This window comes from Melospiza georgiana, chromosome 2 (assembly GCF_028018845.1).
Source record: "Melospiza georgiana isolate bMelGeo1 chromosome 2, bMelGeo1.pri, whole genome shotgun sequence".
Taxonomy (NCBI): domain Eukaryota; kingdom Metazoa; phylum Chordata; class Aves; order Passeriformes; family Passerellidae; genus Melospiza; species Melospiza georgiana.
The window spans coordinates 19,973,238-20,001,078 of record NC_080431.1 but is presented as its reverse complement, the minus strand read 5'-3'; the positions used below and the strand labels follow the sequence as shown (position 1 = coordinate 20,001,078).

The following is a 27,841-nucleotide window of genomic DNA, read 5'->3' as shown; positions in this document are numbered from 1 at the left end:
AGATAGAGTTCTTCCTCTGGGAAGCTGATGCAAAAGATAAGTTTCAGCATACATTTTCTCACATGAGGAACTCTGCTAGGAAGGTGCAAACAACCTTCTCCATGCTAAACTGTGAGCTAGGGAAAAATTGCTTAAAACATCCAAGGAAATGTAAATAAACTGATGTTTCTGTTAAAAATCAGAGTAAAAACTGAAAATGAGAGATATTTGTTACAGTTCAAAACAGGAGGAGCTGTTAATAAATGATGCACTTATTTTTTGGTTTTTGTGTGGAAAAAGTTGTTTGGTTTTAACTATTTGTTTTTTCTGTGTTTTCAGAAGAACACCCATTGTCAGAGGAAAGGAGGGTAGCTGCCTTTGATAGGGCTGTCCTTTGCTCTGAAGGAGGAGACCATGCTGAAGCATCTTTTTAAGATATCTTCCATTTTGAACATTAAAAAAGATCACCTACTATTATCCTAGGTTTAGGCAAGAAAGATGAATTTGAGGTGATTTTTCACTTGGTTCTCTTGCTGTGGAGTTACTGCAGAGCAGAGCCCTGGAAAGACACAGTGCAGGAAAATAGTCCTGTGCTGTAATACAGTGTTTCACACCTGCATAACCATCTAAGAGATGCCTCATCTGAGCGAAGATGACAAGGCTCCTGAGAGGATTTAATCTGTGATGGAATGACTTCTGAGAAACTGCTTCAGCAAAGGGCACCCAGCATCTCTGCCCTCACTGATCCATGACAGAGTCCGAAATGAACCACACTTGGATGTATAACCTGAGCTTTGGTGCACCTGCACATCCTCTTGAGCCAAGGGCTGGACTCTCACGAAGTGGGCACACAGTAGTGGCTGTTTTTCTTGGATTAATCTTGTTTTTTGGTTTCTTGAATAACTTGATTGTCCTCATCCTCTTCTGCAAGTTTAAAACCCTGCGTAACCCAGTCAACATGCTTCTCCTGAACATCAGTGTCAGTGACATGTTAGTGTGCATCTCGGGCACTACCCTCAGTTTTGCCTCCAACATCCGTGGCAAATGGATCGGAGGGGACCATGCTTGTAGGTGGTATGGCTTTGTCAATTCCTGCTTTGGTAAGAGTTCAATGATGATTCTTTGCTATTCTTTTTAGCACTGATGCACTAAGCAACATGATTAGGGAGCTAAATGCTCTTCTGTGGTGAACAGAAGGATCGTCTTGTTGCCTTGTTATGGTCAAGCACAAGTGATCTGCACAGTTTAAAGCATTTAAAAAAAAGACTTTATGAAAGAGTAGCTTAGGTCTATTAAATATTTCCTAACATATTTCATTCTTCAAAATTACTTATTTCTTAAGAGCTAAAAATGGAATCTAAAAAAAAGCAAGCCACTGGAGAGAGTTTAAGTGTATGAACATATATAATACTTCCCTCTTTTTCAGGAAAATCTGTGCCATTGCTGAACTGCAGGTCCCTCAGTGTGGTTTCTGTTATGAGCAAAGTCTCCTGAAAGTACTATATTTACCATGTTTAATTATCTCTCAATCTATAATATGAATTACTCATGTCCCAGATAGTGAGTTCTTATCAGATGATTTCTGTTTTGCAAAGCAAAATATTTGGCTTGCAGCTTTAGTAGAAAATTAAGTTGCAGGAATAGATTTGCCAGAAGTGATGGGAAAAGTATTCAGTGTTGCTCTCCTGTCCAGACAAAATATTTTTGCCACTATCTTTTGCACTGCTAGATGCAAGTGTTGTAACTGGATTTTTTTAATTAAAAGAAGATGAAGGACAATGAACAGTCAGAGGGCAGCCTTCATCCCTCCAAGGATGAGGCCTGTGGCATCACCAAGCAATGACCCTTTCTTCATTTATTCCTACATTCATAAAAAGATCCACTAAAGCATGAACTGGCCTGTGGGTGCATCTAACCCAGACCAGAGGATTTGCCACAGCTCCCTCTTGCTCTGCATCCTTGCTTTGGTGCCTCCAGGCCACAAGGACAGGACAAAGGCATTCCTGGCTCTTCTCCAACCCTGGATGGCAGCATGTCCTGTGTAGGCCCCTTGACCCAAGAAGTGCTCCCAACAGCTATTGATGTGAAATCAGGTGCTGAATGCAAACACTTGTTCTCAACCTGAATTATAAACTCTTTGCTACTTCCAATGGTGTGTCTCTGGTACCTGTCCTTTCCTCATATGTGTGCTCCACTCATGACCATTGACTCATCCCGGCAGCTTCCTCTGGGAAACTGCTGCTTTGCACAAAGTGAAGTCTCAGGAGTTAGGAATGCTTGTAACATATGAGTACTTTGGCCATCCAAAAATAGACTTTATGGTCAAGAGTACCTTGTTTTGGTAAGTTGTTTTCAGTTTGGTCTGTGCTGAGCAGAATGACATGTCTCCTTCCAGGTTTCATTTCCATTTTTGTGTGTTTTATATATTCCAGTATTTCTGTAAGTAGTTTTCTCAGACAGAAAGAAGCCAGGACTGTTTCTTTTCTCCATACTTTGAGCTTTCTTCTTATTATTTACTAATGGGAGGGAGGAATATATTTGAAGAGAGGGCTAAAAAGAGATAGGTGTTCAAGGGCTTAGAAAAAAAGGTATGTTAAAGGTGCCCTTTTGAGCCTGCTGGCTTCTGTCTGAATATATGTGAGTTACCATTTCACTGACCGTGGAATTAAACCTGCAAATGGGTTAGTTTCTGCCAGGGTATTCTGTTTGTGGAACAATTCTTCAAAGTCAGATCTACATGAATTGGATGCACGGCAGGAGTGCAGATTTCTGTGCTATTGTGATACCTGTTTTCATGTGATAGTTTCTGCTGTGATTCTTAAAATTGATTAGATCATCAAGGAACACACAAGCAAACAAAACAGCAAAACCCAGAATGACAAAAGTGACCTCAGCTCCTCTGAGTGATGTTGGTACTGTCAATGGGGTATCCTGGGAAGCTGATATTTAATAACTACCTAAATGCAGGTAGTTATTAAACTGTGCATAGTTCATGTGAAAGTCTTGCAACACTCATATGTGTTCTTTCATTAGAGTGTATAAAGGGCATAATGAAAAAGTTTGCTTGCAGAGTTATAAATAAACAATATTGATTAGGATATAGCATGAGTAAAAGCAAATACCAGTAGAAGATTGCCTAATATTTACGTGTCCTTACAAACAAATTTTATCTTCTGATAAATATAATTATTCATTCTTTAGCTATTCCTAAAAAAATCTCATACATTTATTAGCTAAAAAATTAGCTTTCCGTCCTTGATGGAACCTCATGTCTGATTTTGGCCCACCAAAGATAAGAGAAAGGGCACTAAGATTCAGAAAAGAGATGTGTAATAGGAAAGGTAATTAAGATGAACGGAAGTTCAGCATCAAGGTTGGTAAGAGGAAATGCTTCAACATTCTTATCTGTTTGGGGTTATTTTTGTAATGGGGTAGATGATCCTTCTAGGACAAATAACAGTATAGGAACATACTGTTAATGATGTTAAGTGTTAATGATGTTAAGTGTTTAGGGATATGGTTTTGGGGTAATGATGGTGGTGCTGGGTTGCTGGTTGGACTAGATAATCTTGAAGATCCCTTACAAGCTTGATGGTTCTGTGATGCTCAAAGTTCAGTGGCCCCACTAGAATTGCACTTTCTTGTACTAAATGAAGATAATGAATATATGCACTGGTTTTTTTTTTTGTTTGTTTCTTTTTCTAACTGCAGTATTTTTCTAAATCATGAAGAAACTTTAAGCAGGCAACTAATCTTCAAGACTTGGTGATTATTTCATGATCTCTAAGACACACATAAGCCAGATTCAAATTGTTAAAATATTTATAAATGCACTTCATTCTTGCAAATCTTCTAGCAGGACTGTAATTTGAAAGTCATTTCCCACCCCTCCCACTTGTTTTACGATAAGGTGAAAGCCTCCTTTGTGTTTTAAACCACATGGAGAGTGAAGGTGTTATCCTTCAGGTCTGTGGCTTGGATGAAACCTGAGGGAGTGAAAGTAGAAAGCTGGGATTTGTTTCAAATGTGAACACAAGGTGAGAGATCACTTTTTAAAAAATCACATGCCTGGGAGGTGATCTGCAGAACACTTCTGATTCCTCTCCCAGCGGTATTGACAGTGCCATGTACGTTGATGTCACCTAGTGGGAAATTGAGTAAGCTGTTTACCAGGCATTCCATTTCCTATCCCAGGCACTGAAAAAACATGACCCAAGAATGACCACCAGGGGAGGAAAATGATGGACAAAGTGTAGATTTTTGGTTTAATTACTTGCTGCTATCCCGCTATCTGCTTTGTGGTTTCAAACCATATGTGGAAAGCACAAGGTTTGGAAGCCAATGGGAAGTGCAGATGATGATCAATAAGCATGTAATGGGGATATTAAGGAGAAAATTAAATACTGTGAGATCTGCTTTGGAAGTGTAAGCTGTTGGGTCTTGATATGGGGAAGCACCAGGAATGGAGCTAGAGGAGAAACAGCATGGTCTGTTCCCAGAGTAAATGATTTTGCCCTGGTGCTCGTCCTTGATTGCAGCTCTTTTAAGTAGGTCACTGCAGTGGAAATTGCACATGTCACTGAGTTGGGGAAATGGATGGATTTTTAAAATTTGCTGCCATTACACACCACTTCATCATGGTTCGACAGGCTCATGGTTATACATTTAAGCAAACACGGAAAGTGACACAGGGACAGGATCTATTTTCACAGCTGAACTCTCAGTAAACTTTGCAGGCAAGGTGAAAAAAAGGATGGTTAAATATATCATGAAATTACTAAGCATTAGATTTTAATTTAGGAAAAATGTATATTTTTAAGGCACTCCCATAGAGACCACATACACAGGAAGTGACATGCCATCCTAAGATTAGGTTTGTCTTGCAGTTTTGACCATCTCACATGTAATATCTGCACAGTGCCTTATTAAACATTTCAAGTCTCTGGACAGATGCAAACTTTCAAAAAAAAATTTTCTTTTCTCAAGATACTTGGACTAATGTAAACTTCCCAAACATGTAGGACAGGCAGAATTTGACAATTTGAGCTCCTGGAGTTCATTTTTAGAACCACTACTCTATGCCATGTCATATTAGGATTAAATATTAAGTAGATTGATACACATGAGAAAGACAAAGCTGTATCTGGCTACAGAAATCCAACACTAGATTCTAATGCTGGAAAAGTTCCAAGGCACATTACTAGCAGGGGAATTTTTGTGCCTGTTGAACTCAGCTGTTGTTTTCAGCTGGTTGTTTTTCTCTTTCTTAACCTTAATGGTGCTTAAAATACCTGGCAGCTTGGCCAAGAAGTTTTTTCCAATATTTCATTGTAAAAAATGAATTCTGATTAGTGTTGTGTAAAAGAACATCACCATTCTAGAGGAGCCAGAGATGCCTGTGTCATACAAAAGCTGTGTGACTTGGTGTCTGTGTCTTCCCACACAGCATCCTGTCAGTCCTGGGTGCAGCAGAGGGCTGCAGTCCTGTTTGAACTGAAGTAAGGCATGTAGATGTGTCCTAATGTCCATTGATAATTCAAGGTCATACCTAAATGAGGACTTCAGCCTTTTTAGAAACCCTGTACTCAACTCAGTGGGTAGATAATCTTTTCAGTCATATTAAAGCTATTATCGATTTATTCCCTTGTAAACTGCCAGAGAGCACAATGAATGAGAAATGGGCCTGCTCATGGTTTTGCTTTAAAGTTCAGCTGCCTCGTGATCATAAACAAATAATTTTTCTTCTTAGTATTTTACCTTGGTTTTATATGCTGTGTCTTAGACTCACTGCATTAAACTAAGGTAGTTTCATTTAGAGCATAAACTTCTGACATACTGGAAACTCTCTGTTTATGGGATGCAGCTGAGAGCTGAGATGTAATAAACAACTCTTCTGTGAAAAGATATGGTTTTTTTTCCACATAAAAGACACCATCTCACTTGGCTTGATCCTGCAAGAGCTCATCTGATGGTTTTTGAGCTTTGATGCAGCAAGTACTCATCTCCCAGTGAGAAACCACTCTTAGCAGCTCCTTACCTGCCCACTCATGATTGATTGCTCCTTTCCCGGTGGGCTTGGGATGGCTTTAAAGGTGATACTTCTATACATAAAACTGGTAGCAAACACAGCTAATCAGTATTGCTTAGGAAAACAGTTCTGCAACAGTTCCTTAAAACATTCTCTGTTTGAAGTGCACAGACTCTGTTATGCCTGCAGTCATTGTGACCCATGCAAGCTTTCCTCAGTAGATGATCAGTATCAGAAATAATCTGCGGGTTCAAACAGAGAGAGGAGAAAACGAGTGCCTGACTCATGGGAATGAGTCAAAAGTGTTTACGGTCTCTTTAGCTAAAAAAAAAAAAAAAAAAGGAGAAATGCTGTCATGACCTAGAGGGATTTAGTTATTTTAATACAGTGTAACAGTTGACAGTTTATGCTGAATTTTTCTACGTAATTTCCATCACTTGATATGTATTAGATTTTTATAGTAAACAAAAATACAAAAGTAGTTATTAAGAAGATATGTAATCTGAATTCCTCTTTTGGCATCTCCTCTTTAGAGAAACCAAAGTTAGCCTGCTATACTTTTTTATTTAAATAACTAATCAATGAGGAAAGTGTATATTATTAAATACACTTCTCAGGGCCATACTTGGAAAAAATGAAATGCTCAACCTCTTAGGGACAGATGGGAATCGTCTGACTAAAACCAGACATTTTCCAATCCCCAAGGCTTTTTTATGAGCAATAGTAAACCAGATCTGTACTGCCAGCATGCACACTGTTCAACACATTTGAGATGTTCTCTTCAGGAAGATATGAGATGTGTCCTCCATGCACCCATTATCTCCATGGACTATGAAAGGAACCCAAGCTCAGGGGTGGATACCTGTTCTGTACCTCTCTGAAGTCATGAGATGATCCTCAAAAATGGGGTGTTTATTACTTCTTTTTTCTTTTTCTAATTTTCCTACTTTTGCTTATAGTTCCCTCCCCACTTCAGTATCCTCTTCCAGGATGTTTTCCGGAATTTCTGTTTCCTATATGCATTAAACACTGTACAGAGTTGAAATTGCCTTGAATAGTTGTGCTAGAATGAGCATTTTTAAGATGTTTGATGTGTTTCCATGAAGAGTTGTCCTAGTCCTCTTACCAATTTTACAATCTCAAATTCATAATGTAGGGAAAATGCTGTCAGCCCTTTCTGCAGGTAATTTGTAGAGCATGAGTACTGGACTTCTGCATTCAATTTACATGCTTAAAGTGGGAAGACAACTTGGGCAAAACTTTTGGACAACATGATAAAGAAGGAATCATGCCTTGAAAAAGAAAGTGAAAAGGGAAGGCCTAATGTCCTACTTTGAATGTTATTCCTGAAATCAGAGACTTCACTCTGGAAGGCACTTTAACACCTTCTTGAGATAAGAGAAGATTTTGCCTTGGTTACAACAGAGTAACCCAAGATGTGTGCTGGGCTGGAGGTGAAGTACTGTGCAGCCCCTTACTCAAGCCCTCCTCTCTTCTCCCTGGGGAATGGGGAGGAGAATCAAACCAAAAATTTTTGTTGACATAAGAACAGTTTAATAATTGAAGATAAATAATAATAATGGTAAGCAATAACAGCTATGACTATATAAGAGGGGAAAAAATTGGTGCACAATGCAGTTTTTCACCACCTGCTGATCAATGTCAGACCCTTACCAGCTGCCTCTCTGGATAACTCCTCTCAGCTTATATACTGGGCATGTTGTTCTGTGGTCTGAAATATCCCTTTGGTTTGGTCACCTGTTCCAGCTATGCTCCCTCACAGTTTCATTTGTGCACCTCCTCACTGGCACACCATGAGACAAGGAAAAAAAACCTAGGATAAACATGATTTAGCAAAAACCACCAAAATATCAGTGTGTTATCAACACCATTCTCATTCTGAATAGAAAACATAGTACTGTGAGAGCCACTGAGAAGAAATTAACTCTACCCTAGCTGGAAAGCAGGACAGTGTCATTCAATATACCCACTTACAAGGTGTTGCAGACTATAATTGTTGATGCTAACAGTGTTAAGATCCTGTGGTTAAAATCCCCCAGACTTCCCTCCTCTTCCCCTCTCTCATCTTTCACCACTGCAGAAATTCAAGCAATGGCTCAAACAGGAGCTGGAGAATGCTCTGAAAACATCCTCAGGTACCCTCAGTTTGCACCAGCAGCCACGTGTGGATGGAAACATTTTTTCCCTCAGCTGCTATCCTTAATGTTTTCTGACATGTTCTGTTGTGTGAACAAGAATTTAGAGTCCGTTTTCCTAATGCCTGTACAAAAGAAAACAGCAAAAAACCTGCAGAAATAATAACAGTGAAGGCTGGACAACAGTTTGTGTGTGTGCGTGTCCCTGAAAAGAAGGACACAAGAACAGAAGAATTCTGTAAGGAAATTGATCAGCCCTTGGGCATTTTTTGTGTACAGATGTCAGCTGTCAGTGCAAAAAAAAGTGTTCTGCTTGTGCCCAAGGTCTGTTTCTGTGCAAGTGACTACAGATTTCTGCCAGTGTTTGATCCTTTCCAGTTGGGCAGCCATCCTGCAGCACAGTTGTATACTTTTGGTTCTATGTTATGGCCACAGGTTGCAGAATGCTGGAGACTTTATGCAAAGAAATATACAAACAGCATCAGTTCACATGGACACCTCAAACAAGAGTGTAAAGGCAAAGATTATGTTGGATTTCTTGCAGAATTATCCTGATGGTGAATTGAGTCTAAAAGGTCATGGCTATAAGCACTGCTGGAGATGACGAAACAGCATTTCTGCCAGAGTTCGAGTTTAATCATTGATATTTCCAGGCCCTTTTCCCTAATCCTGGGTCATGGCATTAACCCAGACAAGGCAATGTCTGATGTTGGTTTTCTTTTAATTTAGGAAAAGGCAGAAACCAGCTCTGTTGGTAGTCAGGTCACACACATGTGAAAAAATATGTCATTAAAATGTAGCTGGCTTTTTGGTCCCTCGGTGGGTATAATGAAATAAAATAGAGGCCAGTAAATAAGCAATATTCAGTCAAAACCACATTAGAGAGAAATGGACTTTACTTGTGAAGGGCTATTAAATCATATTTTTTTAACTCTGTGTTTAATAGTGTTTAATAATCTCTAGTGTTTAATTGTGTTTAATAATCTCTAGTGTTTAATAGTGTTGAATAATCTCTAGGAACTTTAAGACCATCCACATGTTGACACATCTGAACAGAATTAGTTATTTTTTGGAAAACTTTTAGGCTTCCTTTGTAGCCCCTGAAGTATGCCAGAGAAAGGGTATTATCTTTGGCTGTTCACATCCAAGTTATACACCTAGTGACCATTTCCTAACTCAAGACATTAATTTTCTATATCTTTTTCCTTTCAGGAAGCATTTAAGCAGAATCTTCCAATCCAGTAAGCAAATGAAATTTACAGTCTTTCAGTGATAAAAGGCTACAGAACCATTGGCACAGTTCCAAATAATGACATAATAATAGGTGATAAAGTTCTTTTTTTCCCCTCAGCTGTGGCAAATACTTCATACTTAAAAGTAATTATTAGGGTTTGTATTCTTTTTCCTATTGCTTGGGGCTTTTTTATGTTAGTGTTGCTGCTATGTTTCTAATTTTAAAAGTGCATTAAGTGAGAAAATAATTGTGTTAAATTAGTGTGCTGACACTAAAAAAGAAAAATAAGTTTATTTGAAATCTGAAAGTATTCTGTTTACATTTGTGATTTTCTACATATCCACACTAGCTGAGAAACTGTTTCTGAAATTAAAGATTCAGTAATGTCAATAAACAGTGTCTCTACTGAGTCACAGACCACTTAATTGCTTCTGTGGATTTCTCAGCTAACATGACTCACTTCTTAAATAATCCAAATGCCTCCCAATACATTTGTGGATTTGGGGAGATTTGTGGATTTGGTTTTGTTATGGGTTGTTTGGGCTTTTTTAAAACTAACTCAAAATTACCTCTGTCTGCTATAGATTTTCCCATAATTGATACAGGCGGGAGGAACGTTTGGAATCTGCAGACAGCAAATGCAGAGTACCACTCTGAGTAGGCATTTCACCCCCATGACATGTCCCCATCCCATTTCTGTGAGATGTCCCTGTGCTTTCCCTCCTGAGCAGTGTGGGACCCGTTTGCCCCTCTCTCCCCTCCATGCTGTGCTGGCCCAGCGAGGATCAGGGGATGCAATCAGGGGATCACCCCATGCAAGGGTGAAACCTCAGGTTCCTGGGGCTGCTGACTCCCCAGGCATCCCTCCATGGTGTGGATGGTAAGGCCTCTATCAAGGTCACCTGGGTACCATCTTTTTACCATTACACCTGACTTCACCTGCTTCAGCTGAAGGTTTCTTGTGCCGGCTATCAGCATCAGGCTCAATTGCTCTGGGCTATTTCCACCAACAAGTCTTCCCAGCATGTTGTAAAATGATGTTACTTCTCCTATTTGCAGTTTCTTAAGCCTATTTCAAAGATTCCAATGTGATGAAGTACAATCTTGTCCTGTGGTCAGATACAAACTTCTGCTGTTCCTTAAAAAAGTATAGCAGCCACAAAGCAGGAAGATAGAGACTCACTGGGCTAAGCTAGCAATCTTTACATCTATTTCTCAGTGTTTTATTGGAGGCAGACATTCTAATCTTCTACTGTTGTTTTTCAATTATGTCTTCTATTGTTTCTTTCCCCTACTCCTATTATTTGTTTCTATTGGTTTCACTAATGCAATTAAGAGCAGAAATAGTAGATAACTATGGCAAGAATCAAAGTCAAAGGAATCAAAGTCAACAGGCTTCAGATGAATCAAAAGAAAGAGACTTCTTTATGTTTAATTATTTTTGTAGAGATTTGTAACAGTAGAAATTTGTTCAGGACCAAGTGGCTATCAGAACACAAGGTAACAAAAAGAAGACTTGATTGTAAAAAGTTTCATAAGGAATAGATCAATCATCTTTACAAATCAAAAGCCATGTAAAACTTTGCTTAGATTAGGACTTTGGTGATTTCTAAAATTCAAAACCGTTAGTCAATTCACATATATGGCATTTTATTGCTCAATATCTAAGAGTTGTCTGAGTCTAGTACAGACCTCTAAGTACTGGAATAGCACATTAACATCTGGCAAGATTTGCTTTCAGCTGAGAAATGGTATGAATTTTACAAAACCATAGATAATCCCGTTGAACTTGACCTTATGAGAATTTTAGGACACACAACGGTCAGACTTAATCCTTATGTGCATGTGCATGCTGAAGCATTATTGTTTGCCAGATTTACAGTTTGGGGGTTGTGTTCTGCGTTCAGGCAGTTTGTGGGGTTACCAGGGGACCTCTTTAGAGTGAGTGTTTAATCACCCTAATGAAATTAGGCGAGCTGTTTGGGCAGTGCCCAGCCGGCAGCCCAAGGCAGAGCGGGGTGGGCGCTGCTCTCCCCGGCACTGCTGGCAGCAGAGCGGGCACTGCATGGGAGGCTGGTGGCCATCCCCATCCCTCTCTGCCTCAGTGTGAGCCCAGCAGGAGTTAACTAGAAACAGCTCTAGGGTAGGAGTTAATATGGCAGTGAGGACAAATTACAGATCCTGCCTCTCAGTGAAAGCATGGAGTATGTACGTGGCATTTGTGTATACGTTTTCAATATGTTCTGTACACTGACTATGGTGCACCAAGTAACTCTTCTCCATGTAACAAATTTATAACAAATCACAGCAGTTTGCCCTAATTTATCCAAACTTTGAAATTTTGCACTGTTTTTAAATTGTTCAATTTTCAGAGAAAAAACACGTGTCAGCGCAAGAGGGCCAAGGTCCAGCAGAGGCTGCATGATTTTTCTGAGGATTGCTTTACTATGTCTCAAAATTGAAAATGTATTTCTATTTAATATCCTTGAGAGAGGCAAAGACCACATCACAGGAGTAGGATGAAAGGCTGCCAGATAAATATGTCAGTCAGAATTTAAATAGACTTTTTCTAATGGGTATAAAGCAGGTTATGAGGCCTTAGATAAAGCCTTAGCTTAATATACACTGAGATAAGAGCAGTAGATAGTAGCATATCACCATCTGGTTTGCTTCATGGAGCAGTTTCTCTCTACAGGTCAGTGCACCAAGTGCTGTTCAACAAGGAATTTGAGAATGAGTAAGAATTTTACAAGTTAATATCTTTTCTAGGGTTGTGCGCACTCAGACCTTTGGAAAAGAAATACTGATATCAGATACAATAGGTATTAGCCTTTTACTGTGCTGTAATTGTTTTTTCTTATCATTTCAATAAGTTATGCCTTGCAAAGTGTTTTTTGTATAGATATCAAGTATATGCCATTCAAGGTATTTTGCCTAGCTATTCTTCTAGAATACTAAACTTAAAGCTGGGATAATTTTCAGCATCCAATGATATTTTTCCAATATGTAGTACTACAGCCTGTGATTTGTGGTGTAGGGACACCTATCTTTCCTGAAGCAGTACTTTTGAATCTATTAGGTCTTCCTGTGTTTATCTCCCATTCCCTTGCTCTCAGGAAACCTGCAAAATTTTGGTATGCACAATATAATATATAAAGAAATTCTACTTATTAACTGTGTACTAACTATGTACTATGCAAAGAGAAGTATCTTCTCTAGTTTGTTTATTCTGAGTCTGCAACATGGTGATTTAATTTGAAAACCTACTTATTTTAGGAAACACTAAATAATCTTTCCCTGCTCACCTTTTCTTTCTTTTCTCTGTTTTCCTGTTCTAATAAGTCCTGATGTTTGCTTTTCTAAAAGTTGCTGAGCATTACTGCTTAGTGGAAGTGGTTTGTGTAAAGTTCTCTATCATAACTCTCTTTGCAGAACAGTAAGTCAGAAACAATTGCTGTGTATTTAAAGCCAGGTCTGTTTTCTTCCACATGTGGCAGTTCACATCAGTACTGCATCTCATCTGCTCGATTGCTCTGTTTCACGTGGCTGTGCTGCAGTACTTCACAGTCAGTTTTTGTTGATTTTGAGTTATTCTGTGTAGTACGATCAGAAAACTTGTCACTTTCCCCCATCTTTTCCAGATCATTTATTAATGTGATGAATAGCCCAGGGCCTAGGACAGATCCATGGGGAACTTTGCTGTCCACAGTTTTCACTAAGAAAACTATTTTTTTTCTCCTGTTTTTTATTTCCTACCTCTATTTAATTATTCATTCACATGAAGACTTCTGTTATTGAACGGCAGCTTACTACCCTTAAAAGCCTTTGGGCTAGTCAAAGTTGTTTGAAAATCCAGGTAGGTTTTATCCAAGTAGGCATCAGCCCTGTCTGCACGGCACTGTCAAGGACCTCTGATGAATTAAATATGTATGTATGTATGAAGTATGGTATGGCTTCCCTCCATGACAGCCACACTTGTCCCAATATGTCACACCTCCACTGCTACACTTTCTAGTGCAATTTCCACCCATCTATCCAATGCTGAGGATTAGACTTATTGGTTGGGTGAAAATGAACTGCAAAGGATTTTTGTCTGCATTGGTTATATTTAATTTTTTAATGGATGTAGGAAAAGATCTCCTCCTTGAGGTCCTTTTGAGGGGTTAAGGAGTGGGGAATACTGCTTTTCCTCTTTGCACATCCTTCAGCCATCACAGTGATCTTGGATAGAGGCAGGAGCAGCCTTCTCTGGTGTTTCAGCTCACCTCCACACCATGTGAGATTGTGGGGATGTAAAGCTGCACAAGAAAATGCCAGCTCAAAGCCTGGTCATCATATTTTGAGACTGCATTCATAGTATCAGATATGACTATTTATTAACCAGTTAATATCTAATTAGAATAAAAACCAGTTTGACCGCCAGACGTTTTGAAAAACTTGACTCAGAAGAGTTAGTATTTGTAGTGTGCTCCACCCCTAGGAATGGTGACTGCCAAAGGAACCCCCCAGATTATAGAAAATCTTTATAAATATACCTTTATTATTAAAAATAAGCAGCTGGGTTCAGTGCAAAAGGAGGAGCTCATTGGAAGGACGTTGGTTGTGTGCTCTGGTGGACACTTGGCTCACTGGCTAGCAGATGCTAACCCTGTCATTTCACCTCTTATCTGATTCGGTGCCATGTCCCACATACAGAAACCCCCTGAGCCTGCATGTGATGTATTGCAGCTGTGCACATCCTCGGCATGAAGGAAGGTCCTGGGGATGCCCCCAGGTTTCAAAAGGAGCAGTCCTGGCAGGAGATGGGGTCCCTCCAGGACGGTGTGGGCAGGGGGGTGCAGCAGTGAACCTGACTGCCCCGAGAGCGTCCTGCTGCTGCGTCAGGGCTGCACGTCCATTCCTGCTTTTCTCGTGCACGCAAGCCCCAAAGAGTTTTCCCGAGATGTTGCTGTACAGGAGCTCCATCTAGTGCTGACATTTCTTATTCCCATTCCTTAAGGCAGCAGAATAAATACACTGGTACAGAGGCAGCCGAGTCAGGAAGCTGAATTTGCCAGGGCCAGCCTGCTTTCCAGAATGCAGAGGGGTCCTGCCCAACATATGGAAAGTGAGACAGAAGTGAACGTTCAGGGATGTTTCTGTACTATGCTGGTATCATTGAGATGCAGAAGGGAATTCTTTGCACTGTTTATGCCGCCGGGAATTTGTTGTTTGGATGGATAGGCAAATTAATAACATTGCAGAAAAATATATTAGTACTCAGTGATGCACATTAAGTCACCAGATACATTTAGAAATTAAGACAACCTTTAAAGCACAAAATAAACACCTTTAAAAATTCAGAAAAGGAGGGGGAAAAAAAGAGGAAAAACCCAAGATATTTTTTTTCCTATTAAAATAATACATGCTGTCTGTATTGAAGACACCACCAAACAAAGGAAAGGGTATGTTGTACAAAGGATGAAACAGAGAAATGGCCATTGAGAAAAGAACAAGAAAGATTTATTGAATAGGACCAGTAATACTCATTGTCATATTTCTCCCAGCAGGGTTGGATCCAACAGAGATTTTTCAGTAATTTCTTTCAAGTGCAATCTTAAACTGTGACTCCCATTAGAGTTAAGCAGGAAGATATTTCTTTGGAGAAGGGAATGATTGTCTGTTCTAATGGACTCATGATTCCAAGTCATCTTAGCGAAAGAGAACAGATAATTGCAGGCATTAGATAAATGGCAATTGGTGGATTTATTTCTATTCAAATTGAATAGTTGATATCTGAGGTAGCCTGTATTTGGAAAATGGTTGTAACTGCTAACGTTCAACAAATTATTGTGGGAAATATTTTCTCAATTTCAAATAAGCAGAAATTCTTTTAATGCATTGAAAATCAAAAGGAAATTGTGCTCTGATGACTAGTGTGTGGCAGCAACTAGAATAAGAGTCTATTAAAGAATATTTAATTTTTTGACCATTTATTCTATGTTTATCATACAAATATTTAATAGGCATATCCAAATAAAGACAATAGTGTTTTGAAGCACACCCCATTCTCAGCTGCCTCTGTCGGTTTCTGAGGCATCCATCCACTCCTCTGAAGTTCATATCCTTTATATTAGCCCTGAACTTATCAGTTATATTCACATTGTGGTTTTGCTATATCATAAAAGTTCTGCTGTGATTTCTTTATTCACTGAACTTCAGGCAAGTCAGACTACTACTGGGTGGTTGTCCTCCAAGCCCAGACCTCACTTTGAGTCCATTCATCTTAACTCTGTTTGGTACAGAAAAGGGAAAAGTGGAAAAAGTTCCAGAGGTTTAATGAAGAAGGAGCAGTAACCATTTATGTCTGCCACTCTCCAGACCTGTTTGAATCCCTTCTGAATATTCATTTGTGTTTTTCATCACAAAAAATGAAAAAAAAAAACCCCAAAACCCAAACACCAAACCCCCTCAACAAAAACTAGAACCTTTGATAATAATATTTTATGAAATCCCATATTTACAATCTCTCATGTGTTTCTCTCTCAGATTTGCTCATTTTATGGTACCTTCCCACTAGCCCTACTGTCAATGAAAGTTGCTATCTAACTTAACTGTGTTCTATCAATTTAACTGCATTTGTTTCATTCCAGGCTGCCTATCCCAGATTTCCCAGACCAATCAACATTCTCGCTGCCACTTTTTGGCAATTCCAGTATAATGGGAAAAGAAGTGTAACCTGCAGAACCTCACTAGAGACTATATATGACATATTTTTCCCTAGCAATGAAATGTTTACCGTGAGACTCAGTGTTAGAAGGCAAAATTGAATTTTAATTTTTATTTAAACAATTAAAAGGTTTTGTTCTTTTTTCCTCTGTGGTGCTGTGATTTAAAAGTTTTTAATATTTTACTAAAGTGCATATGTGTCATGGTTTAGGGCAAATTTGGGAGGAAAACTCCAAAGGGGTCCGTCTAGAAAGAAAATTCAAGCAAATCCTTCCCGCACTAGTTCGGGAGACATAAATCTCCTTCAAGAAAAGTGGAAAAAAACTGTTGATTCAACAAGCAAAGTATTCACAAACATGAGAAAGTGAGTAATATTAAATAGTGGAACCTCTTGTTGTCCTGAAGAGATGGCAAATTCAAAGAGAGTCCTTTTGCAGTTCAGAGTCCTTGTTGTGGGGGTGTCCTTGCCTTTCTCTCAGTCTCTCTGGAGCTCGGGTCCAGTGACCCAGACCCAGTGCAGCTGGGAGGGGGCCCCAGATGATAATCCTGGTGTTCCCCGGATGAACAATGGCTGAACAGTTCCAAAAAAACCTTCTGGCCTAAGTTAATGAGAGAAAAACCCGGAAAAACAGCAGGGGGAAACTCCCTGTCCATCTGCAGAGCAGAGAACTCCGACAGCACTGCTTATCTCTGTGTTTTGAATACAGCTGCGAAAAGAATTCCACTGCTTTTCCTTCTCATTCCCTTTGCTCTCAGATCTAGTTTTAAAGATGGAGAACTTTTTACTGGGCTAAACAGATGAATGGGGATACAATTCAGCATCTTGAAGTCACCCCAGGAAAATATGCTATGAGAAAACCAAGTCAATCAGTCAACTTTTGAGAGTTTCTGCTTTTATCATTATAATATTCTTACCTCCTTGCTTGTAAAGACATCTCTGATGGGAGCAGCTACTGGAGTGAGTACCACTGTGGTTTTGTGGAAGAAATGTATTGATTTTAATGGAAGCAGAGCCCAAGAGTTTTACTTATAAGCATTAACGTTGAGTGGTATATAGAAAATGGAAACAAAGGTGATGATAGAATGGATTGCTCCTACAAAGTCTCTGATGCTGTGGCAATTGTTAGGTAAGATACTTTGGCCCAGAGCAACAGAATTGCAACTGAAGAATAAGCAACCATTAGAAAAAGACTGTTTCTTTTCTTTTTACATCTTGCTGCTTCTAAACCTCTCTTGTGAATACTAGACCTACAAATTGTATTTCATGCATAGTCCCTGGCAGATGATACTGAGATATGTTTTCAGAAAGACTTCTAAGGAGATACAGAAGTACAAATAAGTTGGAAATGTCATGACTTTTAAGTTGCTTAAATTTTTTATGTTTCATTTTAATGTGTGGAGTATTTTATTTCTGTAGAGAACTATTAGAAAGGCTTTCATTTATATTCAGGAAAGTTATTTCCCTTGAAAACAGTACTGAGTCACTGATCAAATGAGCTTTGTATAACTCAATAACATATTTATGTAACACCATTCAGTAGAACAACTTCTAATTAAGCTCAGAACATGAGATTTGAGGTATTAAGAGGCTTCATTTGAAGAGATGTTTCTTAGTGCTATTCTTCTGTCTTTAAGTCCATGGGCAAGCACAATGAAAGGTATCATCCAGAAAAAACAGCAGAAAAATACTTCAGCCCAGGATTCCCCAATATTCTCAACTTGGGGTGTATCTCCATCTTACTTCTTCCATCTTATTGTGCCACAGAGCTTTTTAGCATATTCTCCAGCTAATGGAACAGGAGATTTAGCAGCTGAAAAGCGAGGGACTAGAAAAAAGGGAACATAGCTATGTTGTGATGCATAAAATCTCTGAGAGACCTACCTGTTTTTCCTGTTAAATATTTACCAGCACAGCATTTGTAAGTGGAGACCAGAGCATTCCTGTTCCACCTCTACCAATGTCCTTCCAGCACAGTGCTCTTCCTTGCTTGCTGTGTCTCCAAGTTCACTGTCCATGGTGGCCTGACTTCAAAAGGAAAGGTGCAATTTTGGTGGGTCCCAGCTGCTGCCAGCTGCTGGTTCACGTTCCTCTTGCACTTCCAGCTGCATGTTGTCCTTCCCAGGTGTCCTGGCTGTGGAGAGGGGGTGCAGCTCCGCCCTGTTTGGATGTGTCCAGGTTGCTATTCCATAACACTTGCATCATCACTGCAGGTATGGTTTTGGGGGGAAGAAAAGGTGAATGCCCCCCTGGAAGTGTGTCATTTTGTCTCACTCTTCACTGGGGGGATTGCTGGGATCAGCTGTGTGGACCCTGTCCTCTGTTGCCACTGCCTGTCCCCTTCCCAGTTCCTCCAAGACATGGCTTGGAGACATGGTTCTGAAAAAGTGGCAGCCTTGTCTCCAAGACACTGGGCTGAAAAGCAGCAGCGGGGCAGGAAGCGACTGCAGGAAACAGAGGGGTGGAGGGGAGCCTGGTTCCAGCCAAGCTGAGCCAGAAGGAGCAGAGTGGAGCCGGGCGGAGCAGGGCGGAACAGTTCAAAGTGGCCGTGTCGCATGGAACTGAACCAGTGGAGCACAGCGATCTGGGAAAAAAACAGGCATCACAGCACAGATTATCCAGCTTTTGGGGGATTTGTCCATCATGGTTTTCAGTGTCTCAGGCTTGGGAACAGGAGTGCTGACTGCAGAAAGTGCCCAACAGCTTTTCTGCATCTGGAGAAACCAGGTGGTGCCGGGCATGGGAATGGCCACCACCCTGACCTTGTCCTGGCAGCCAGTGTTGCTAACTGGACCACAGTGCAGGGTATCCCTTTCCACATGTAATCAGGACTGCTCCAGGAAGTCCCAGGACTCAAATCATGATGTAGTCTAATGACCTAGAGGCCATTTGAGGAGGCATATATGTCTAAATTAGAAGTCAAAACATTGATCCAGTGTAGGCTGAATTCCTGGGATTCTCAGTTTTTCATAGCCTCCAGACCATGGGTGAGCTGCATCTCCTTTCCAGTTGCTACATCAGTGAGCAGCATAAACCATCAAAAATGAATAAGAAAATGTAACACTTTTAGCTAGAACCCATGGGAACAAAGTGTAATGATTTGCTGTGCCTTTTACAGCATACTCTCTGCTGTGCTGCCAGGGAGAAATGTACAGATCCTTAAATAAAAGTAAATAATAGATAATGTCTCAGATGATAGCCCTATAAATAGATGTCTGTCCTGGTTTATGACTTGAAATTTAATTCCATGCACTCTGCTCACTGCACCTAATTGCCATGTAGAAACGTTTACGCTCCACACCCAGCTAGTATCAAAGTCACTTATTTCCATGGTTAACTTTTGAATAATTATCTATTCCTGTAATGCAATCTGCGTACAAGAATTTTTGACATTTTTCAGTACTGTTCAGTGAGAATCTCATTTTTGTTCCTATGTGTACATGAAATGTTGGGGGAGCAAATTACATTTCTCAGTATGATTGACTCCTGTGGAGTTATTTGTCTAGGTATCAGCTTGAGGCTCTAAATGTTTGTTGGAAGCAAATTCCATTTAGATTTGCAATTTGTGAACCTAATTTTGTTGCAATTCTAGAAAAAATTATTCATTTGAAATTAATATACACAGTCTACACAGTCATAAATGTTACTACTCAATAAATAAAACATTGGCATAAAAAATTACAATTATTTTCTTCTTTTTATAGCTTGCATTAATTTTTTTAATTTGTTTTTTGGTTGTTAGTGCTGTGGAGATTGCACTCAAGTATTTTCTTTAGAGACAATCCTAAAGTATTTAATTGCATTTTGTTTTTAAGCTGAGATTCTCGCTAGTTCCTCCAACCACAACAGATAGTGCATAAAATAGAATACCAGATAGCTGCAGGATTTCTAACAAAGGTCACAACTGTTAAGTGCACCTGGCATTAAGAAAACTCTGTATGCAAAGCTAGGAGACATAATGAAAACTGGGAGTCTTTATTCCACTTTAGCCAAAACAGATTACAAGAAGGTCACGAGGAAGGGCTGAGGAAACTACAAGCCTGTTAGTCTAAAGTCAGTACCTGGAAAAATTATGGAGAGGATGACACTGAGTGCTCAAGAAAAGCATGTAAAGGACAAGGCAATCATCAGGTTTTTCTCTGCAAACTGACAGGTCATGTACACCTGATCCTCATATTTTATTTCCAGCCATTGTTAAATTAAGTTTTGAACACAAAACCTGGTTTTGCCTTTTTTTATGAAATAATGTTGTTTCAGTCCAACACACGAGTATCTGTTATAATTGATGAAAGGATAGTGGTGTATTTCTAGGATTCAGTTATTGAACTAATAAAAGAGTGAGATTTAAAAAAAAACCCAACTGTTTGGTTGGGTTTTTTTGTTAATTAAAAAACTGAAAATATTCTTAGCAACCAGGGACACTGGAGCTGCTCTGTCCCAACATTGCAACAAGGTTACTCTTGATGTAGTATTGTTTTGATCAGTCTTGGCTTCTGTGTTAAGGTGAAATGCCCTCCATCAATAAGGCTGGATGGAGCTGCATTGCTGGGGCACATCTTGTGACTTTGTGTTCACTGCCCAATGTCACACAAAGTAAACAGAGAGGGTTACAGTGGCCTCTGTTGTTCCTGTTTCTTCCTCACCTGGGTAATAGGTGCTTTAATTACTCGCAGCCAGTTGAACCAAATGTATCTCACTGTTGGAAAAAGCTACTTGTACTTGTTAATTTTTTATTTGGATTTTGGATTTGAATTTATGTTTTTGTATTTCAAAGCACCGGTTCTTTCAAAATTCTAATAAATTCTAATTTTTCTGAAAAGTTAGTTGGACTTACTAAGTTTGAACCACATAAAGAATGTTGAATTCTTTTATCTCTTATGAACTACCTCTTCAGCGTACTCCTCATTTTCCCTCGTCTTGAAAGTAATAGAAGTCAGTGTGTAGTGATATTAATTGTAGTGTTATTAAAAAGTTCAAACCTTGAAGTCTTACTGTGCTGAACTTGAAAATAATGGAATTTTTTCATGAGCTTTTGCAGTCTGGGATTCCATAAATTACAATTTTTGTCCTCCAGAGAAAAGTGTAGTTGGTGTCATGTCGGTGGGACTCAATAATATGGTGAGCAAAGATGAATTGGGTCCTGCCCCAAGATATGCAATTAAATGTCATTAATTTTCTTCTGTATAGAGAAGAAAATTATTTTCTATAATTTAAAGGCAACTTTTGTGTGTTTGTCTGATAGCTAATATTTGATTTATTCTTGACTGACATCACCACGATCCTAATTTAATATCTGAACATTAATTCTATGCTGGTGTAAGACAGAACTTTTCAGCATCTGAAAACAAGTAATCCTGCATTTGTGGTGTAAATGATGCCATAAATCATGACAATACACACCAGAAGAAGCTGCTGGGCAGTAGCACAGCCACAGGGATGAGCAGGCAGAGCTGGCAGCCAGGCTGGACCTGAGAGCCCAGCGGTGAAAGCAGAAATCCAGGAATCAGGGCCCCAAGCTAGGGAAATCTGAACATCCTGTCTGGGTTTTCTAGGCAGCCCCACACATGCAGGAATGTAGGATATGCTCCACAAAAGTACAGCTCACTTGCTATCTCATCAAAGTAGGGAAAATGCAGTCTCAATTGCCATCAGAGGTACAGTGAGAACAATAGATCCTTGCTGTACAGCACCCAGCTGGGAAGGGAGAGATTTCTTGTTCCTGAGACAGTTTTCTGTTAGTCCATGATTGTCTAATCTAAAGAACAGAAATAGATCTGTAACACCTGACAGAGGCCTAGGTTTCAAATATAAAATCTGGATTTTTGCTTTAGATGCCTACATGAGCTAAATGTTTTTGATAGAGAGGAGCTCTTTAGTCAAGCAGATAAAAACATGGAAAGCAGCAATGCTAAGAAAGTAAAGATAATTAAGTGTGGGCTGGGAGCATGAAGACAGTAGTAGATTCTTTGCTTTCAAGTCCAAGGGCTTTCAAGAGTTGTGTTATGTAGGAAATCAGATTAGGTGAGGGATGGTGAGAAAGTCTCCCTGTCTCTAAAGCAGCCTAGCTTTAAAGCAAGTTTATAAGTCACCTGAATTTAGTGGAGCTATTACAACTGTAAATGTATCTACTCTTTAGGACTGACTTCCTAGTAATGTACAGAAAATAATTTAGTAGACTCTTGTAACAAGAAAGACATTTCTTCTTCAAAAGTTGCCTTCTCCTCACACCCTTTTGCTTTCTTTCCCCCTGAGAAATAAAGCATCCTATTGCAGCAAGCAGTGCTTGCATTTCCCATGGGTCCTTTGCCTACCCAGCTCTGCATTAAGTAACTGCAAATTGTCTGCATGACAGAAATAGCTGTGCCTGCATCCAGTTAACTCAGAAATGAGTCACTGAATTGTAATGAAAAGTGGAGCAAAATGCTGTGCCTGGGGAAAATATCCCACTGTGCCCTGTGTGGGTCTGTGTGTGGGTTTCATTCCCAGGTAAAGGATGGAGTAGTGCTATTCCCAAGGGAAGTCTCTGACTCACCTCTATTCCATGCCAGGGAAACAGCTATAGGAGAAGCTGACAGTTAAATGGGGAAAATGGATTACAGCTATGGATTGCCCTGAAGAACGCCTTTCCTTTTAACCCATTTGCTGGGAGTAGGTACCACTCAAAAGCAGAGAATTTTGGCAGGCTATATATCTCAGTGCTGCTGTATAGTTGGCTGCTGCTAATAGCAAAGATCAAGAAAAAATTCATGGAGAGCTGGACTGACATTGATCTATTCAGGTTTTTCTTCTTACAGGAGCAAAAGGAAGGGGACTGGAAAGCATATTGGAAAATATGGTTTTAAAATATGGTTTTAAAGCTCTTCAAACAAGTTCCTTCTGCCATAAGTCCTGGGAGTGGTATCCAGTGTTTTGTCACACAGAATTTCAAGGAAGCTGCAAGGAGAAGAAAACCATAGGAAATAATAAACCCCTCTCCATTGAGCTGTGACTAAGAACCTACCATGGAAAACCATAGAGTTTTGAAGAGGGGCTTGGCTGCTAAAACTTGAAAAAGAGAATGGAAATATCCTACAACCAGAATTTTAAAGCCTTCCTCTGCAAGATATAATGGGTTTATGACACCTAGGGCTTAATATTGACCTAAATAACTTTTAAACCTGATTGTGTAATGTGTATGTAAATAAAGTTGCAGCTTGCCATATCTCAGTCATGATGTGCTTGTCTGTTTTTTCCATATATGAGTGGTCAAAACTGAAGGTTCATCTAGCTGATGGGGAGAGCAAAAGAAGCAAAAGCTTCTTTCACTTTCGGACTCCCAGTCTTAAATATATGGCATTTTTTTTCCCTGTAAAAGTCAATACACTATTTTAAAATGCTCATGGATTTAAAAAGTTGAATAGTTTTTATCAAGGGAATCTTTCACCATTTTATTCGCTCAGATAGAAAATGGATTTCTCCTGAGTAATACTAAAACAGATAAAGCTGAAAACCTGACTAGAAGATGAATATCTGTCAAGTATAAAAGTCTTCCAATGTAAGATAAATCTGAGTTAAACAAAATTTGACAGGATGGACAGAGCCACCAGGAGCAGTGAGGATTAACATATAGACAATAATGGAAATAGTTTTCACTGTTGCTTCAAATGCATAATAACCGAAAAAACCATCTGCTTTCTTGGGACTTGGAATGGATACGTGCAAAATGATGGAAGTGAGCATTTCTAATGCTGGGTTCATTGCAGGTGTGGTGTCGCTGATCTCCCTGGCCGTGCTGTCCTACGAGCGCTACAGCACTCTCACCCTGTGCCACAAGCGCAGCGATGATTTCCGCAAGGCTCTGCTGGCTGTTGGTGGTTCTTGGATTTATTCCTTGGTCTGGACCGTGCCACCTCTGCTTGGTTGGAGCAGTTACGGGGTAGAAGGTGCAGGCACGAGCTGTTCAGTACGCTGGTCCTCAGAGTCGGCCGAGTCCACGTCCTACATCATCTGTCTGTTCATCTTCTGCTTGGCTGTGCCCGTGCTGGTCATGGTGTACTGCTACGGGCGCCTCCTGTACGCGGTCAAACAGGTAAGCAGGGCAGACTGCTCTCAGGCAGGTGCTGCATTTCTGTTTTATCTAATTTGGAAGTTCTGGTGGTAGAGAGCAAATCAGCAAGCCAAAATGAATTTGAAAAGACCGCAGAAATCCTCAAGGAAGAAGCATGAGGTCTTCAACAATCTTAATTCTCCTGAAGCTCCAGTCAAAACAAAGAGATAACAGATACTGATTATACAGATTATACAGAAACAGATAACAGATACTGATTTTGTGATTGGTAATACTGTGGAAAACAGTATATGGGAAAAACAGCATATCAGAGTGAAGTTTGCATTTGTAATGAAGTAAAAATACAAGTTTACCTGTTTAGGAATTAGACACCCATGCAAATAATTCCTGGTTTTGGAGTATAAAATTTAATAATTTCTGCTCCTTAATCTCTGGAATTTCAACTCTACAGTAATGTAATTCTACTGTGATTTTTTGAATTATCCCAAGGATCATCTTCTCCTTGTAATTCTAGGCCACATTTAACTTTTCCTTCTAACTACAACCACCATTACCACTACTACCTACTACTACTACTACTTTTACTACTACAGTGATACTTCTCTCAGTGGTTTAATGTGCACTGCAGATATTCCAAAATGAAGCAAAAGACCCTGAAAAGGGTGTGGTGTTGTGAAGTTTGAATACTCTTGGGACAGTAATGAAATGGTTTAATGATTAATAATGAGAGAGAAATAAATGTATAGGCGTTCTCTATAAAGCAATTCTCTAAAATGTTCATATGAATTAACTAAGGGTGTTGAAAGGGAAATAAAGCAGTAAACTCCTGAATTGAGGCACTCCTACAGAATTAAAGTGAATGTAGTTTGATTTGATTAGTCATAAGGAATTAAGTTTGATTATTTTACACAATTTGTCAAAACCTTGAGAACACTTTAAGCCCAAATGGGAAATATTCTCCTCTTTGAGTATTGAGCAGGCCAATAAAATCCCTTTTATGAATCACACATTAGTACCCTTCTTAAAAGTTGTGCAATATTATTATAGAAAAAAAATCCTATCATTGTAAACCATTCAATTGAAATATCAGTCCGTATCTGATCTCTGGACAGCAGTTTCTTTTGCCATCACCTCAAAGTAAAAAGCAGGATCTTGGAATATGTGGTACTAAAACCATGCAGAAGATACTTGCTTGTTAAAATGTTGGCTGCTCTTTCCTTCAGCCCTCACTGCTCTTGCTGACAACAGTAATCACCCACAGAATAGAAATACCTGCTTGGATGAAGCTTCTGTAGCACATACTTTAACCTCTAGTGCTAAATGTAGACTTGTGTTATTCCAATCACTTTTTTTAAAAAATTCAATTATATTTTATATTCAATTATATCAAAGGCAATCATCATCTCACTGATCTGCCTGATTGGTCTCAAGAAGTTGTGGCAAACATACTGAGGGAGCAAAGCATTATAGAAATGATATATGCACTCTATAGCCATTTTCTATTTGGTCATGAAGACTGGGTAGACTGGGCAGATGAGGTTGATTGATTAATCAGCTGTGCAGAGGGGAAAAAAAAGAGGGGAGGAAGAGCATTTTCCACAATCCCCTCTCCTCCATTCTCCTCATGCCTTCCAGAGTGATTCGCGAGCCTGTGGGGTGTTGAAGTCAGAGGATCCTGAGAAATTTTGTAAATGGTGGAAGTGAAAGAAAATTGAACCCAATCTTGCATAACCTGTGGGAGGAACAGGCAAGGAACCAACACTTGTTAAATGCAAAGGCACTTCTGTGAGGATTAGATCATGTCTTTAAAGTTGTTATGACTAGGGGTCCTAACAGCTGCCTGAGTATTTGTGAAGTCTTGAATAGCTAAACCCTAAATTTTTACACAACATATCTAATGCTTTCCTGGTGCTTATAAAAGATTTTCTGGATAAGTTATAATCACCAAATTAACTCTCAATCAGAAATCTTACCAGTCCTTAGCTTTCTGTGAAGTACCAGGAACTATTTTCACCACCTTAATCCTCAAACCTTACATTTTATAATTTTTTGTGACATATATATAAATTTCTAATGAACATGCCATGACACAGTCGCTGGGGAGCCCAGTCCATACCATTGCACACTCACTGAAGTGCAGTACTTTCCTTTTGATCTGAGGTCCTTTTACTGTTCTGTAATAAATGGGATAGTTCATGAAATGCTAAAGTATGTCATGTTTCAAACTAGAGGAAGAGATGAGCAATATGCAAATGAACATATAGTAGTTCTTATATAAAAGTACAAAGAGTAGGTAGGATAATTTAAAAAAGGTCAAGAGAGTTGCATTCATTGTAATGCTGTACCTTTCTGGTGTGGACAAAAAAAATAATTATCTTGCAATTTTCTGGCCTTGTAGATTAAAGTCCTTCTGTGACCCTCTGTGGTATGTATTTGAAGAATTATGGGAGCATGGCAAGCATAGTAGGTGCATTGTCCCAAATTCAGCTCCTTGCTACATTTTCAGACTGCATTTCATAATTTTCCCAGATCTATAGAATTTTTTTATGTTAGAGCATTGAAGCAACAATTGTATTGCATCCTGAAATCAAGAGTGGAGTAGTTATGCCATTGTTTAATAGTGCAGTGTAAATTTATTGATGTGGAAGAAATATCTTAAGATATTTAGGATAGCTAATGCAAGAACTGGCACGATGCCTCCATTTTTTCTTTGTGTGGGCAATGATTATAGGTCTGCCTTTCTCTTTTTCTTCCTAAATTTAGTCAGATGCTGTAGCATTTTGTCACTTGAAGCATCAATAGATCCCATAAAGTCAGCTGCAAGCTGACATAATGCTATAAAGGATTTCATTAATACTGGTTTTATGAAAGATCATCTTTTCAAGAAATTAAAAGTCAATGACATACTTGTATAAATTATGTTAATAGCAAATGCTATTAAACAGCATTAAAACATAACTCCACCACTATCTCAGAGCTCTTGCCATTTATCACACTTGAAGATCCTTAGGAATTACATTTTTCTTTAAAGTTATGGGGGTTTTTTTCCCCAGGCTGGCTTTATCTGGATGGTTGAGTCTGATCAAAGGGGTAAAGTTTTCTCCCTCACAAATTTTATTCACATGTATTTTATTCATGCACATTCTACAGCACAAGGGAAGGAAATTGAGGATGGTTTACTTTTCTTTGTACAATCATGGGAATTTTTTTTTTCAGTTTTTGGCTTATGATGCTTCTCTGTGACTCTACTCTTTGATTCCCTCTGGAAAAATGTTCTTTCTGAAGTCACTGTCAGTTGTTTACACTTTGAAAAGTGTGCTCCCCAATGTGGAATTACAGAGATTAGCATTGTGATCACTGTAGCGCAAAAGACACAATGTGATTAAAATCCTCCACTGAGGGGCCCAGAGAACTCATGTGAACCAGCCTAATGAAAATAAGAAAAACTTTTAAAAAGGGATCTCTTCAGCCTGCATTATCTCCTACTTACACGCAAAAATCCTGCCCAAGGACAAGAAGGGTCCCAGAAGGATGTTTCAAGAAAAGTTTTCAGTTTGGTTTTATGAAAGACTCTCATCTCATTGTCAGTTCTTTCATTGAAAGCTGTGCTTGAACAAATCTTGGAACTTTTTGTGAAATGTAGCTAGGATATGGAAAACAAGAAAAAGGACTGTAAGCAGAGCACAAAGAC

General features: G+C 39.2%; 1 protein-coding gene across 1 annotated transcript in view; it reads left to right on the top strand.

Moving 5' to 3' along the window:
- Window positions 1-727: 727 nt before the first annotated feature.
- Window positions 728-27,841, top strand: part of LOC131080761 (pinopsin-like) — a 70,300-nt gene continuing 43,186 nt past the window's right edge. Inside the window, exons 1-2 of the mRNA XM_058019331.1 lie at window positions 728-1,079; window positions 23,846-24,171. Of these exons, the coding sequence (XP_057875314.1) occupies window positions 728-1,079; window positions 23,846-24,171 (678 nt within the window). The remainder of the gene's footprint in view (window positions 1,080-23,845; window positions 24,172-27,841) is intronic.